General features: G+C 35.8%; 1 protein-coding gene across 3 annotated transcripts in view; it reads right to left on the reverse strand.

Annotated features, from left to right (window-relative positions):
- Positions 1 to 17,108, reverse strand: part of CPEB2 (cytoplasmic polyadenylation element binding protein 2) — a gene marked incomplete at both ends in the record, with an annotated part of 49,231 nt that overhangs the window by 16,179 nt on the left and 15,944 nt on the right. For 2 of the 3 annotated variants that reach the window (XM_079534278.1, XM_079534279.1), the window contains 3 exons: positions 592 to 762; positions 4,149 to 4,172; positions 10,032 to 10,082. In XM_079534278.1, the coding sequence (XP_079390404.1) occupies positions 592 to 762; positions 4,149 to 4,172; positions 10,032 to 10,082 (246 nt within the window). The remainder of the gene's footprint in view (positions 1 to 591; positions 763 to 4,148; positions 4,173 to 10,031; positions 10,083 to 17,108) is intronic. The other variant, XM_079534280.1, reaches the window with a different exon arrangement.

The following is a 17,108-nucleotide window of genomic DNA, read 5'->3' on the forward strand; positions in this document are numbered from 1 at the left end:
GTCTGAAAGATAATTAATCACAGGCAGCTTATTTGGTTTGCAAGTTATTCTAGGATTACACCGAACCTTGTAAAGGGACTTCTGTTTACACTACAAATCTAGCATGCAATTTACATTTATCTGCACAGGAGAAACCTAATATTAAACAGTACGATTAGTTCAAATCAGCACTTTTTTACAAAACAATTCCAGCTGCATCACACAACAATCTGAGCTTCCATGGTACATTCTGTATTCAGTGCATCATCTGTACTCTTCCACTTGACCTTCCTCTGCCTTAGTTTCTCTGTTTAGTAACAGGAACAACATTAACCTTTCTAAACCACTTTCAAGATTTTCAGGTAATGGTAAAATAGAATTTGAAATTCAATTACTAATAACTGTTTCCCATGAATAGATGATAAAATGGGTTCATATAGAGGACAGTATGTAGGGCTAACACATATTTGAAAGGAATATGCATCCCCATACCAGTGAAAGATAAGCACTTTATGAAACTCTTGAAAGCAGAATAAGAACTAAATCATTTAAAAATCAAAAGGAGTGGACATTACTTTGCTAGGTAATTTATTTTCACTACCTACAGCTCACCTTCATCAATATCTGGTGGAAGACCTCCAACAAACACTTTCCGAGAAAAACGCTCAATTCGTTCCCCATTCTGATGACCAGAATAGCAGGTAGGTGAATTTAAGACTCCAACTTGATCATTATGACCATCATCCAACAAACCATCATCTATCGGGAAGAGGGAAGAACGGCCTTAAAAAGAAAAAAAAAAAAAAAAAAGTATTTGTATATTAAAACAACTTCACAGCAGAACACTGTAATGCAATTTTAGAATGGGGAAGGGGAGAATAGCTGTCTGGAAAATAAATAAAAATATCAAGATATTAGAAAAGCACACATTAGCTAAAGAATAACTAAGGCAAAGAGAAATGTATTAAAACCTCCAAAGGGAAATTCAAGACTAAACCGACATCTCCGTAAATATAATACCTCATGCTATCTTGTATTGTAGTTACTCTGCTGCACCAAGCAGGAAAATAACAATTTGTTCTCAACTAAAGAATCTTGTTTGTAAGAGATCATATTAAGGGCTGATTACGTGAATTTAATTAGCTTGCCTTTGGTTTAGCTTCAAGATAAAGCAATAGCTTCTACCACACAAAAGACTATTGCATGTCTAAAAATTACAGTTTAATTGACCAGGCAGAAATGGAAAACAATATATACACAGTAGGACCTTTCAATTGGGTATGTTGCCTCTTTTCTTTTAGAATATTCCGATTCTGCTGATTCAGCTTCTATGAAAGCAGAAGATAATTTTAACAAATGAGCATAGTGTAACACTTGAAGAACGAGTCACAGTGCTGACTGGCACTCGCTTTCTGTTTTACGACAGTTGTGGAGGGAAGCCTTTGGGTGGCTTCTGACACGTAGCAACCTGCAGTGAAACTGCAGTTACCCTGTGTGAGGACAAGGTAAGTCAGGTTTTTCAGGGGTTGTTGTTGCATGCCTCCTCTCCTTGTAACAAAAAATGTTCCAACTGAAAAGCTACTGCAACTGTGACATCCAAGACCAGGGTAGGACAGCTCTGCAATTGCAAAGTAATCAAAACAGACACGTAGATGGCAAAGGAGATTCAGAACATGGTGTTTCTGACCCACTTGCACATACATAACCATTTTCCTGTTTGCAAATTTCAGAGAACTCCAAAGCAAAAGACCCTGACAGTCACACATCTTCAGTTATTCAAACTTTCACTACTTTAAGTTAGCAACAAAAATTAAGGCAAAATAAATACGCCAACATCAGCATTTATTCTGACACGCAATTTTTCTGTTTCTTTCTCACTTTTAAGCTATTACTATTTATTATTAAGTCATTTTGGAATTCAGCTGCTTTCCAAAAACAGAAAAAGAGCAACCAAGAAAACAACCTAGCATATTTTTAGGAAGCAAGTTCATTTCCCACCTCAACCGACCAACTTCTTCCTAGTTCTCCCACTGCAAATCAGAAGCAGTAGGTTTGTGACAGCCGTCTGCAGTAACTTAGCTGCAATCTGTGCTGCAGTCTAACTTTCACCCCATCTCAGAAAAGCCCCTTAGAAACACCTGCAGAAATTCTGCTGTAAAGCCTTGTGGCCCTACATGGATATCTGAGTCCACTACGAAAATACAGCGCATCAGAAACACTGAATGAAAACACAAATGTGCTAGAAATCAACTAAATGTAATTGTTAAGAGGATCATAAAACAGAAGCAGGATCACTGGACAGTACTGACTAATAAAGACAGTAACTACAAACTCCTTATGGTGGCATTTCATGTTTATGCCTGAAGTGACAATCTGATAGAGTGGAATGCAGCAAACACAGTAAGTCATAGCAGGCTCCGTCATCCTAAAAATGGTGATGTAAGTGAAAATATGACTTGTGGGAAGCAAGTGATGGCATCCTCACTTGCCACCATAAGGATGCATTCATTTAGAACATAGATGACAGGAACAGCAGAGAGCCTTTAGAAATGGAAGCAAGGAGCTTGCGCTGATGGGGCAGAAAAGTCAGAAAGCAATGGACAATCACAGCTGGAAGAAGCAGCTAGGAAGGCTCTTCTTGTAAATGACCTATTTAGACAGAAAAAGAGTAGGATCATGCTATGACAACCCCAAAAAAGAAAAGACTGCAGCAGCTGCGTAATGCGGATGTGAGTTCCAGCTATGAAGACTAATAGGAACGATCAGGTCTTATGTCTATGAAAGAATGGTAATATTTGGTTATCAATCAAGAAAAGAGGATTACAATATTTAAATGATGTAAAAATATGCCGACTCTAATTTAATAAGTGCTGGTTAGACTGCTGCCACAGAAGCATTTAAGCTTTTTTTCTGAAACAAGCAAACAAAAACCACACACACAAGTAAGGATCAAGATCTCTTCAGATGACAAAAGTTACGTTTTCATTTTTCTCCAAAATTATTTCAGATAGCTCCATTTCTGACTTAAAGTATACCAAATATTTAGGAAGAAAAATCCCTACTAAACAATAATCATCAGACGGATTTATTCTTCTCACAGACCAGAATAAAAATCTCATGACAAGGAGAATCTAAGGTCTGGCTCCCATTACAAATTAAACCACGAGAAAGCGTTTTTGAAGCAGTATCACTGAGATCAGTTTAACTTTAATGTGGGGAAAGGTTTCCCAAAAGCAGTGTAGCTCCTTAGAGAGCTAGGATGACAGTGGAGACAATGCATTAACACATTCAGAGCAGTGCACTATTTGATCCCAAATACTTATTTCTTCCTTCTTTTCACTTTTAAATGCCTTTCATCTGAAGACAGTAAAAAGCAACTTCCCAGGCTTTCAAATCTCTCCCAAGGACTCTCAACTGGAAGGATAAGCCCTTTAAACACTTGTTTATTTTTGTTCCATGGCAGTGAAAATAATTATATGGAATCTGACACAAGTTGTCAGAACACTATGGTGCTATTACAGGCATCGATCATGGTTGACATCACTACTCTCTAAAATGGAGCTACCAACCAACTTGTTACGAACACAGAGATCAAAACAGACAAATTCAGTGTATACCGTGAAGACTGAAAGTTATCAAAAATCTTGGTGCTTTTGCTGCAAGTTTTCATAACAACCACAGGTTACATCCTCATATAGTTGAACCAGTACTGTTTTTCTACAGTCAGTGCACATAAGCTGACTTACACTACAAGGTATTCATTGTTTCCAAAGGATCGTCCATTAGATTTCTTACCAAGCCTATGAAATGTTGTCAAGATTCACTCTACACAATCACTTACACAGAAGCAAATGAAGACAAGTTAGGACAATTAGCAAACCATATACTTTTAAAGGAGGCAAAAACTGGAAGCAGTTACCATTAGCACGAACAAAATTATGATTAGAGCCACAGTGTTTTAACTGATTAAGGGATTTGTAATTCAAAATTTAAGAAGAGGTCAATGATCCAAACAATCCACCCCTTCTTCCCTCGCACCCGCCAATTTCCCCATATTAAGGAAACATGCAGACAAGCATTTACAATAAAACATCTGGATTAATTAATCGTAAGGATCAGTAACAGCTCCGTCAGAATTAATTGTACTGTAACAAACAGAAGTGAGTTACCTCGTCTTCGCCCATAACTCCTTGCTGCATGTAAACAAAGGACAAATTGTCAAATGTCAAACAACTCTGTTATGCCCACATATTAAAATATTTATCATACTAAAACTATGTGGGTGAGCGAAAAATAAAAATCTGCATCGCGATTTGCCGTCAGTAACTGCAGAAAAGACTGCAATAAATTAAAGTCTCTCTGAAATATAATTCTGTTTCACTACCAAACTGATGTCAGAAGTAGCTATGAGAATTATAGTTTGAAATACAGCAATGTTGCACAAACGTTAAATATTCAGTGTGCCTTTATACTTTATCTGAACTTCACGTTAATTACAGAAACATAAAATATTAATTTATAGATTTAAATTTATTAATTTAACATTTATAGTTAATCTCCACGAATGCTATTTGTATCTTATACAAGTGTCTAAGTAACACAAAGGGTACTGAAACTATAAAACGGAATATATTGCTTTAAAAACCATGTAGCAAGCATTGCATTAATCACAGAAACATCCTGGTCCACAGAACAGTTTGTACAGTCCTTTCAGTGACAATGCAAATGCTATGACCTTCCTTTTTCATGAAAGGACCTAGCAGAAAATTAACCGCAAGGTTTTGTTTCAAACAAAAGGCTCCTTGTGGTGGCAAACAAAATCAGGGCACAAGTCACAAGAAACAGCATTGTACCAAAAACACTACACAAAGGCAATGCAGCAATTTCTGACGGACTGCAAGGAAATCCAAGGTTTGCCTAACTTTTGAGTTTTGCAAGATTCTTAAAGAGATCGTGCATTATAGCTACTGCCTCTGTCCTGATTGCTGCTCAGCCTGGAGGTTAAGAACCTAAAAACAGACGGATTACTAATACAAAAGCTACTGAGTTATGTGCAGTTTTTCAGTTTCACTTCTACAAAGTATTCTCAATTCCTGTTTCTCAGATACGCAATCTGAGAAAGATGACTTCAATCACTGCAGTACTGTAGTTAAATATCCAAATAGATTACTGCAAAACACCTTACAATGACACTCACAAACGAAGATTACTGTGTTCCTGCATTACTGTTTTGATTTTACTGGGACTTCATGCTTAGATTTCTCCTAAAATGCAACTTTGCTGCTGAGACACTGATAGTCATGCAGCCTCATGAGCTCAATGACTCGTGCATGTCATTCACTGTTCCATTTCCACATTATTAAACCCTTACATGCTGATACTTCCCCTTTGCATTTAGCGAGAATACATTTTTGTTCTCTTCATCCCTTCCCACTAGGAATTCAGTGGATTGCTTACGGAATTCTGAAAGCATCTCTTGCATTTCCCCCCTTCGAACAGATCTTTCTTACATAATATTCAGTATATTTCTAACCAACTTGCATTCAATATTCTTTTGAATTTATTTTCCTTCATCTGAAAGCATTACAATTAATTACAACAATCTTTTGCTTGAAGTTTTTCCATAATCTCCCTCTTTCTATTGTAACCCAGAACAAAAAAGCTGAGTTTCAACTAACAAAACAGAAACACCTAAATCCTCCTTTCCCACACGAAAATAACACCCACAGAATACAATATATCCTTCTACGGAGGATCTGATTAGCTGTCCTACTAGGGGATGCTGCATGCAAGTCCAACTTCGGACTTGTTACCATCTGAAGTCAGGCACTTTCAAGACACACAGCTTGGCCACTGCTGCAGCAAATAAGAATCTTTTCTGATTCTTAGCCAAAGAGACTCCCACATAGCATTACAAGTAGCGTCACCAAGTCCCCGTCTAACCCCTTGTACTCCTTTATTTTTTTTCCCATTCCCTTCCACAAATAAAACTAGAGTAAGAGGGAAAATGTGAGTGCATCACATCCACAGCAATGAGCACACTGGCACATTCCCTCTCAAAGAGTAATATGGAAATACATTTTAGCAAGCATCTTCTGGCACAAAGCCTTAGCAATTTTTCTCCTCTTCTGCAACTACTTCTCTTTAAGCATTTTAAAATAGCAGCAATTTTAGGAATAAACACAGAAGGGTTATTAAAATCCTAAAAAAAAAAAAAAAGCCACAATGCAATTCAGCTTAGAAGAATAATTGCTGCAGTATTTTATATAGAGAAATGACAGTGATACACCAAAGGTATCTGTTTATCTTCTGCGTGTTCTTTGCATAGGCAAAACAATGACACCAGAGAAAATGGGAAAATAATTGTATTCGAAATTTTCACAATATTTACTTCACTTGTATGGCAAACCCCTTCTCTCCTAGTACTTATCTCTTTTGTCCATTTGGACTGCAAACTAGTTTGGACATGGATTTTTTGCCACTTGACTGCAGAAATCTCCTTGAATCCCACTCCGAAGGCACTACTGCAATAAATGTGAACACTGATACCAAAATGTAGGGTTTTGCAAAGCATGCTATTTTTTTATGATTTTTATCCATGGCTTAGGACCATGACCACAGTGGATCTACTACAGATGACAGGCTCTTGTCAGACTGCTTCCCCACTCACTAAAAATATGATGCTACTGTGAACATATTCTTTCTAGATTCATGAAAGTTCAGTATTTTCATGTCCCCAACATACACATTGCTGCCTCTCAAAATTATTGTTTCTGAGAATAATCCCAATGAACCATGCTTTTAGTACGAAGTGAACAATGAGATATTCTTTTAGGTTCAATCTAGATTAAATCAGAAATATTCTTCTGTATTTATTAAAATACCGTGTTTGTATTATACCCATCGGAAGTGGCCTAACTATACACATTTTGTATATTTGATTAGATATATATTTATAAATACAGTTTTTATATGGTTTTATATAAATGTATTTAACATACACATTTACTTAATTATCATACATGTTCAGAGAAATGAACGTGGAGGGAGACCTCTGCAGAAGGCCAGTCACTTGTAGTTAAAGGTGCTTTACAACAACAAAATAGAGATTATACTTCCTCCTTTCCTTCCTGATCTTGTTCAAAGAATAAGTCATACAGACATAATCTTTGTATCCTTCACTCTGTAATGATGAATATCCCCCCCAGCCAATGCAAGATTTCATAGGCAACCATGAACTTTATGATATCAAGTAAAATAAAATGCTGTTTGCACTTCACAGTTCTGATGCACACGATCAGATGGGGAAAGTGAAGTAATGAAGCCTTTTTGTTATCTATTTGTTACTTAAAGAAATCCATCAATTATAGCAGAATTTTTCAAGAGCAGAGTAACAGAGGTATGTGCCTAATTCCCATTACATTCCATCAGATTTGGGTGCCTAAACACTATTTAGATTCTTTGAGAAGTCACATGTTTACAGATTTTAAGGCTGAAAGAGATCATTATGACCATTCAAGTCTGGCATTCGTAACTGAGTACAGAATTTCTTATATTCATAAATCTAATAACTTCTGTTTGAAGTAAAATATTTTTCTTAAAAGCACCATCAGCCTTAAGCATCTCCGAGTGGTAGAAAGCCTCTTGACGCAGCGATCGAATAGTGAATTAGCACAAAATCATAGAACGGCTTAGGTTGCAAGGGGCCCTAAAGATCCAGTCCCCTGCCATGGACAGGATTGCAATTACACTAATAAGTCTCAATAGCCATTTAAAAATGCATTAGAACTATAAAGGAGATAGCCCTTAATGGTGAAAAACACTCTAAAACTCTCACACTTGGACACCTGCTACAAAAAGAATCTAACATTGAACTGTCAATTAAAGACATACTCAAGTAACACCATTCCAAAGCATCTTTACTTTTCAGAGCGGTTGTAAAAAAACCCTTTTAACAGCTTGAGCTGAAACAGATAAATGATTATATGTAATTATAAAAACATAAATCAGCTTTCCTTCGGTTCATTTCATTAATTTAAATAATGAAATCTGTAAACATTAAGTACACATTAAGTGACGTGGAAAGTATCCACCATTTAAAAAGAGGAAAGCTAGTTAAAATCATTTTTATCTAGAAATGTTCAGGCTCAAGATGGTTGATGGTAAAAATGTTGCTGCTTTTTTTTTTTTTCCACGAAGGACAGGTGTTACTGCAGTGACTACAACACTGATTTTCTCAAATGTGAGTCTCTATGCATCATCAATTTTCCTTTTCCAGATTCCTCTCTGTCCATGGAACCAATTAAAGGGATACTGCAAATCATTCATTTTAACTCACTTCAGCAGACAAAAATGAAGTCTGCAACTTATTTCACAAGTGTTCAAATTGCGATTCTCCTTACCACATACACAGAGAAAGCCCTTCAATTACTGCAAAGAAAGAAAGGCTGTGACAGAGTCTGAAACAGCTGGAGCTTCCCTGAAGCTGTTCTTTGTGTTTCTAGTTTCTAGCTGTAAATAGGTGTAGTTTAGATGCTCCAGCCTCACACAGCTCCAGACAGTGCATACAACAGCACCTTAGATTGTCCAGATGCATTGCAGGAAGGTTAGGCATCCAACAAAAAGCTCTGAACCAAATTTGAAAGGGCATACCTAAAAATTAGGTGTGTTACAACACCTGTCTTTTAGAAATGGTTATTTTTATCTCATTTACTAAAGGTTGTATGTAATACTGCAGCTTTTACAAAGGACAGCTGTTATACTGAATGCTAGCTTTCAAACATCAGCAAAAATCTCATCAGCACTAATAACAAACCAAAGTACTTCTCAGTGCACAGTGTAGCTCTGCGGTAAGGCTTTCAGGATAGTCTGGCACCACAGACACACATTCTTCCAGTGTCACCAATAAAAACAAAGAGTTTTTTTTCAAGATATTCCATATTCCACTTGCATCAGCACTATAAAAGGAGAAGCTCGCCATTCTAAGCATTAAACTTTTTTTTTTTAAATATGAGTAACTTGCCACAAAATATTTCAAAATATAAATATTTCAAAATATATATTAATCATAAGATTAATTAATGTTTAATGCCTTCCCACCTGACGTTTCATTATAAATCAGGAGAAAATCACAATGGAATAAACACTGTCACAAAAGGAAATCATTATTTTTCATTTTGCATCCATTTGCACAAGTGTAAATGATGGTGCAGAAGGGGAAGGCAATAAAATAATAAAAAAACAAAGCTCCACAGAACCACAAACCTGAAGTACCTATCCTGTTTGTATTTTTCACAAATAGTTTTTTACTGGTAACATTTAGACCCATCATTATCCAATAATTAAAAATGAGAAAAATGTAATTGCATTGCATACATGAGATTCAACTTTTTCTAATCTTGTGAATCTGTGGCATTATAGCTCTAATTTCTCCCAGTGTAGAAAACATTTGTGCGCAAAACCCCTGATTTATTATTGACTTAGATGGATTACCAAGCTCTGCTTCCTTCTTTAGCCTTGAACAAAGGCTAAAGTTCATGCCTTCACTGAGTAGCAGATGTTCACGAAGTTTGACCTACTGGGAGAGGAACGTGAACGTGAACTCTAACTGCAGCCTATTTTACAGTTAGAAACATATCTGACAAAGCCACTTAAGAAAAGAAATATTAGACCACATAAGTGTAATAAAAAGTATATAGTTTACCCTGTATCTACACAAGATGCATTTCTGACTTCTTATTTTTTCTAATTCTCATTCCAGCATGCTAGTTTTTTTGCAGAGCTTTGGAGAATGTTATTCTCATGTGCTTGAGAACAAAAAAGAATAGTGCATCCTTAAGTATTTCAGATTTCAAATAAGCTAGAAATAATGAAAGGCTGTTGCAAGATTAGCTGTTGCCATTCAGCTCTGAAAAATGGCAACAGTCCCATCAGTGTTAAAGACTAGAGGCAAGTAATTCAATAACAGAATATAATAGCATAATTTTGTACCAACATGTCAGATTTAAACTAAGCTAGAGATAATTAGAAACTGTTATAAGATTAGCACTTACCATTTAACATCAGAAGATTGTCAGTCCCTGGATGTGGATAACTCAAGCGACCTTAAAAGAAAGCAAAAAGCAAAGAATAAAACAAAGCAAATGCAGAGGTATTAATTATTATGCTAGAAAATGGTAATACCATAACGAAATGAAATATCACTTCTTAGAATTTAAATATAAACTCTATTTCCAGTTTGCCTAAGGGAAATAAAGAGCTAATATTTAACTCCAAGCACATTAACCAACAATACCCTTGACCCAAGTTAAAGCTGACAAGAACAGACTTCTTAACCTTAATTCTCTGGTCATAAGATCTGCAGTGCGCTTTAGGATCAGCTCCAATAGGATAAAGCCACTTTTTGTTTCATGACACCCAGAAATAGTGCTGACTGCTTTCGTCTTCTCCTTCATACTGATTGTGAATAACTGTACTATGCACACTGCTTAACAGAGTGGCACTTCTACAGTTTAGTGCCTCTCCAATGAACCGATGCAAGAAAAAAACACGTCAACATGAATTAAGGCATTCAGAACTTATTAACCAATTTATGATTGCATCTTGGTGCTCTGCATATAAAAATCGTATGTAAGATTTTTTAGTAAGTCTGGCAAAACCAGAGTACTGGCTTACCTGCAGAATTAAAAAAAAATTAATATGATGCATCACATTTTCCCTCAAACACCCATCCAATGAAAATTACACAAAATCTCACATCCTGACATTACAATTTTTCAAGTATTGCATTTTACTACATTCCTAATATGTTGTACTTCTATAGCTGTGTCTGCTTTAAAACGCACTGTCGAAGCATCTCTTCACTCCAATTCCTCTTTATTAAAGACGACTTTTTCCGTTTACAGGAAGCTGCAAACATAACAGTAGTGCACACTGACCTAGAGAGAAATTTACAATAGCTGCTGTGTTTAGAAGTGAGCTTTTAAATGCAAAAAAACCCAAGTCTGTATTTTCCTATGAAAACATACTTGCTTGTATATAATCCTTAAATATATATATATTTAATCTTTTTGAGTAATCTAGAACATTTGTTGAGACAAATAGAATGCAGACTGTATGCAATGCATGTTTAGAACTGAGACAGATTTAAAGGGGAATATATATGCAGATGGCTTGCAAATATTAGTAGGATGCTGTAGATAATCATACTTTAATAAGGCTTTTTGAAAAGAAACATAGAAAAAAAAGGAGAATGAAAATCAAAGCAGTCATCTATGCGTTAAACTTGTCTAACAATCCAAATCACACATTTCATTTTTCCCTCTACTGGCCATTTCTTGAAATAGTACGTGGGGTCCAAAAGGACACTTGGGGATTAAATAAATAATTCTTTTGCAGGAAAAAAAATTAAGTAATAGTGCTTAAATTTTGCTTTTTCCCCTTGAAAAACAAACATGAGAATTTTATATCCAAAAACACAGAAAAATTAGTGATAATTACGAACTCTTCCACTTAAAACAGCAAGATTAAAACCCCAAGTTATACAGTTACTCTCTTCCAACAGATTCCATTGATATTAGAATGTACATGAATGGAGCGGCTGAAGATAGGTGAGATCTCAGCCTATTTGTTTTACAATTTGGAAAGCTCAGGTGAATGCCATCTGGAAGAATTCTACAGCCTTCTCTAACTTCTACTGAACTTTTAACAGGCTTAAGCAAGATATTAAGAAAAAATCACTAACGTTTCTGGAACAGTAAATATTCCATGCCTCTAGAAAGGCATGCTGATGTTAACAAGAAATGCAGAGAGAAGAACGCTTCCTTAAATTGCAAGCTGGGAGCTGCCAGTGGTTTGCTCAGCCTGGCTTTTAAGAAGTCACCTCGCTTTTCTTCTTAGTTGGTCTCTAAAATTAATACTCATTTGGCTAACAGCAAGAATTTACTGTCACCAGCCTCTTTATATGTAGAAGTATTTGCAACAAACACTGTGAGAGGTTTCTTGATGTAGAACAAGAATAGAAATTATGAGAAACAATCATCTCTTGTTGAATCTGCCCGAGTCTCCACTGACATTCTCTTTGTTCTTTACATAAATAGCTCATATATAAATATAAATGTTCTCATTTAGTGAAGGAGATAAAGGACACATACCCTAATTACAACAGAAAAACAGGTAAGATTTAAGGCCTATCATAAGAGAGAACCCCACCAATACCAGTATCTACAGAGGAAAGCTGTTTTAGAAGATTCATTCTGGGTTTACCACTACACCTTCGCATTCTTTATACTTTTTCCCCTCTAACTCCGTGAATAAACTGCACCTGTAACAAAAAGCGCCGAACTGAGAAAGCTGAAATAATAAAGCGCTTCTCAAGAAGCAATGGGCAGAGCTGCACTAAGGAGTGCTCTGCCTCTACTGGGCCCACCACTGCTGTATCAGGCTTACGAATCAAACACAAAAAAAACACATCTTGCTGCTCTGAAGATGAATTTGCTAACTCAGATAATAATTTGAACATTAGAAGAGGAAAATGAGTAACGCATTTCGCACAAGTACTGCTGTACTGATATTTATTTCTAGTCTTAGTCTAAAAGTTATTTCAGTGAAATAGCATTTTGTCATTTAAATATAGATATGTCATTCTGGTGAACCTAATACCTGCATTTCATTATCTTTGTGTAGCACTTGGGTTTTACAATCTTGAAAACATTTTTAAGGTTTTCTCACTTTTTCAAAACATAACCACTGCTGTTTGTTATGTTAACTTCAGTTCTTCTGCCTCAGCCTAATCAGAGGAAGTAAATCACAGTGTTTCTAGGGAGTTCACCTGAGTTTAATGGTATGAATAAACTCAGAAAATTTCCTATGTGGAATTGCGTGAGAGATGAGTCTCATACAGAGTTCAGACAACTCCAATTTGTTTTAGAATAGTGTAGAATGGATGCATACAATATTAAATCTCACGTAAAATATCAATATATAAAATAGAGAACAAGGGCACATCAACTTATATCAATTTACTTAGCTATTACGTTTTAGTTCCTACTCATCTCTTTCCGCTGAGTGCTGTTTAATGCTGTTAAATTGCCCTCACCACAAATCCCATCTATTCCCTTCTTACCTCAATGTCAGTAAACATGAACTGTATGACCATTCAATACTTATTCTAGTTATTCCAGTGGTTTCTACTTGCTTTAAAATAATTTCAATTAGATAGAAAGATGCTACACTAGTTTAAAATAACAACTACAAATTAGCAACAGAATTATCTACTAATAAATAATAGATGTATTTCCTGAGAAATGAAAATCACTTCACTGACTGCCTACAGAACAGAGCTCTACAGCACCCACAATTAGTACCAGACTGCCACTTGAAAAAAATACAAGGGCTGGTACTACAGTACTCCATCACAAACCGTCACATTGTAGAAAGTTTCTCTACAAATGCCTGAGTCTAGCAACTTCAGCCCATCTCCACTAATTATTCTCCTGCACCACAGCTAAATTCAGAATAGCAATGCCGAGGAGACATTTCTTATGTAATAGATGTGCTATTAAATTCAATCCCCTCTTCCACATCTACACCAGCAATGTTAACATACCTGGTTGGTATGCGTATCTCACAACATTTTCTTCCATAAGGAGGGAAAAAAACAAGCTTGCAAATTAGTTTTAGCAGGCCAATTTATCCACTACATCCAATTAAAAGTCTTGATAATAAAAATGACAAGGAAAGAGTAACAAATGTGATTTTGATTACATGTCTGTAAGCACATGTTACTAACACGACGCTTTTTTCCCCAGGCTTCTGAGCATCCAGATACAGTTGCTCTTACTGTTCATTTTAAGACAAATTCCTATCTACTATTGGAAATGCACGCTTTCTGTAGGACTCCCTAAATATTAAAACATTTGGATTAGACCTAAATTTACAGTGACCACTTGAAACGCTGCTGGCTCACAGCTTCGCAAGTTTGATGTTTCATTGTCTGCATCCCTCTCCTTTTCTTCCCCCCCAAGTTTCAAACAATTAAATGAAGAGATAAGAATCACAAATTTCTTCCCCACTTTCTTTTTTTCAGTATACATCTTGATTAGAAGAGAAAAATCTTCCATGTTAAGCTTCTCCCACACTCCTTTAGCAGACAGGGAATGGCTGAGTTTCAGCAGTTTCAGAAAGCTCCGTTTTTGTATTGGCATAGATAAGACAACAGCACAAATCCATGTTTGGACAACACCTAGTTACAGAAAGCCTAGCTACTACACTTTCACATGCTTGTGTAAGAATTATGTAAGCCTGAATGAGGCCAAATGTGCTGTCTGTGACAGTCCATGTGTTTAGGCAAATGAGTCTATCAGACTTAAACAGGAGGATTTCCCCCCCTCAGTTTCTAAGAAAGAAATCTACAGAAAACATTCTGAATGTATGATTTCAAAACCTCCTATAGAACAAAAAGAGAAGTTTCCCCTTCTCAGCTTTTCATTCTGCCTCAGAAACCCTTTTTGGAGTAGGATTTGAATTACCCCAGGATAGAACTGCATAACTGTAAGTCTTACTGCTTCCTAATATAAAATATAAAACAAAATTATTTGAAAACAACAGTTGTCAGATCCAAAGAAAATGTTTTCTACTGTGTTGTTCAGTCACTGCTGCCTTTTCTTTATACTTCACTGGGTGTCCTCCAGCAGGTTGCTTTCAAAAGAAGCACACACAGAACAGCTGAAAAGCTTCACTAAATTAATTGAATGGGAAAATAAAAATAGAAAAGAGCAACGTAAGTGCATCAAGTTATTTTCCACAAGTCACTTAGTATTTTATTATTATTTTTATTACTAGCTATATAAGACGGTATTATTTCAGTTCCCCCTCTTCCCCTCAACACAAAAGCATGAAAAAAAATTCAACTCCTCTTTCCTATAAACAAACTTCGTATTTGTTCTTGTTACTCCTATTAGCATGACTAATTGAAGTTCTGTACTCTCTTGTATCCAGCTTGTAGAGCTGGAGGAGAGCTGGTCAAAAAAAAACAACTGTAAAGAGAGTAAAGTATCAGTATTCCTGCCTTACTCAAGAGAAGTTTTTATAATGTATTGAAATCACCATTACCTTCAATAGAAAAGTGCTTAAAACAGTAGATAATAAATTCCATAAAATCATCTGCTTCACAATTTGGATACATATTCCATGAAAAATATAACTAATTCTTTTACATTTTTTTCCATAATTTGTCTTAGACCAAACATTTTGGCTTTTCTGTTTCTGAATAAAAGTTTGCTACATCAGGAAAGACTCACCTGTGGGGGGAGGTTGATAAAAATACAAGTACGCAACAGTTCTATCTTTGTTCTAACAATATTCTGGTATTTTAGGCTCACTTCCACCCTTCTAAGGGTTAATAAAAGAATAAAAAGGACATTTAGGAACAAAGGTGTAAAAAGGAATTAATTCAGCCTTTATTTACTTTGGTTTAAGTTCTAATGATTAGAATGGGTAATCAACTACCATTTTACAAAGTAGATTTTGAGAAAACAACTTGGGAAGATTAGTTTTAATAGGATCAATATCTTTGCCACAACAATTAGTGAATTCAAGCACTTCTTCCCTCCTAGACTACCTTGAAATGTCTCACCGAATTCCAAAAACCCTTTATTTTGGTTGTGTCCGTAGCTAGACTAAGCTTCATCTAAGAGAAGCTGAAACTACACATCTGTAAACAAATTTTGGCAGGCATAAGGTTAGCTTTCAGTGAATCACATTTGAAAGAAAGGTTTTTCAAGTTCATGAAAAGCAAGAACTGTGAAATCTGAGTTTCTTCTAAAATGAATCTTCAAATGCAAAACCTGGAGCTGTGAGCTAGTGGTACGCACTGTGTCTGTTCTGCATTGTGCAAAATCTGAGACAAGATGCTTAGTCATACTCCAGATATTGTAAGCAGCTAAATCCGAAACACGTGCTTAAAATTCCAGGGACTTTCATTTTACTGCTGTGGTCAGATATAAAAGATGCATTGTTTCAGTGTGCTTAGATTGCTGAAAAACGTGTCACAAAAATATTATCTAGTTATAAAAATATTCTTTCCTTACAACAAAGTATGCTACATATTAGTAAGAATAAAAAATATTTTCAATCCTGTGCATTATGCAAGCAGATATGATGGGCTCTTATTTAAATGTCAGATTTGCTGTAGTGAAAAGAAATGCCACAGGGACTGAAATAACAAAATCAGTGTTTCATGGTTTGTAAAAAAAAAAAAAAAAGTTACAGTTGCTAGGAGGCTACAGAAATGCCAACTAATGGTGACTAAACATGAGAGGGATAGAGAGTGAGTGAGAAGCTATTCTTGGATGTGTTTTCTGCTTCCCGCTGCCAGTCAGTAAAACCAATGAGGAATATTTCCCTTGTCTCACTGCTAAAAATGTAACCGTTTTAATTAAAATAATAACTTCCAAAGGAAAAAAAAATGCATCTTCATCAATCTATTTAAATAATAGCACACGATTACTCCATTAAAATTCAGCTGGTGTGTGCATTGTTCTCTGGCACTCAAACAAAAAAAGAAGAAAAGAATTTCCTTTGAATTCATCGCTATCTATGGCTTCCATCTGTTTTAGTTCAAACAGAAAACTTTGCAGAATTTTCACTGGAAGGGTACGATGGTAAAACTGTTAAAAGAAAAATAAGTCTGTCAACTATAGACTGAAACCATACACTCGTGTCCCTAGAAAGCTCAGAATAACTATGGAACCTTCACTGAGTTTTTCAAAAATGTCTATATATGGACATATTTTACTTCATCTTAAAAGCTTTGTCTTGCCTTATTCTCACTAAAAAAATAGTACTGGAAAGATACAGTTTTCACATAGCGTATCATAATAAAATATGATGAGAAGAATAAAAATAGGGCTCTTGTGTGTTTAGTGTGCCTCTGAGAACTCTTCTACATTATAAAACCAAAATGAAAACAAGAGAGAACTGGTAGGGGCACAAAGCAACCACTTCCATTTGTCCCATCGGTGTGCACAGAAGAAATGAAGAAACAGGCTGGTTTTCAGGCACGTGAGAGATGTCACTGGTATGTTATAATAGAGGACACACACTCTCTAACTCTAGTAACGATCCTGATG

This window comes from Tetrao urogallus, assembly GCF_951394365.1.
Source record: "Tetrao urogallus genome assembly, chromosome: 4".
Lineage (NCBI taxonomy): Eukaryota > Metazoa > Chordata > Aves > Galliformes > Phasianidae > Tetrao > Tetrao urogallus.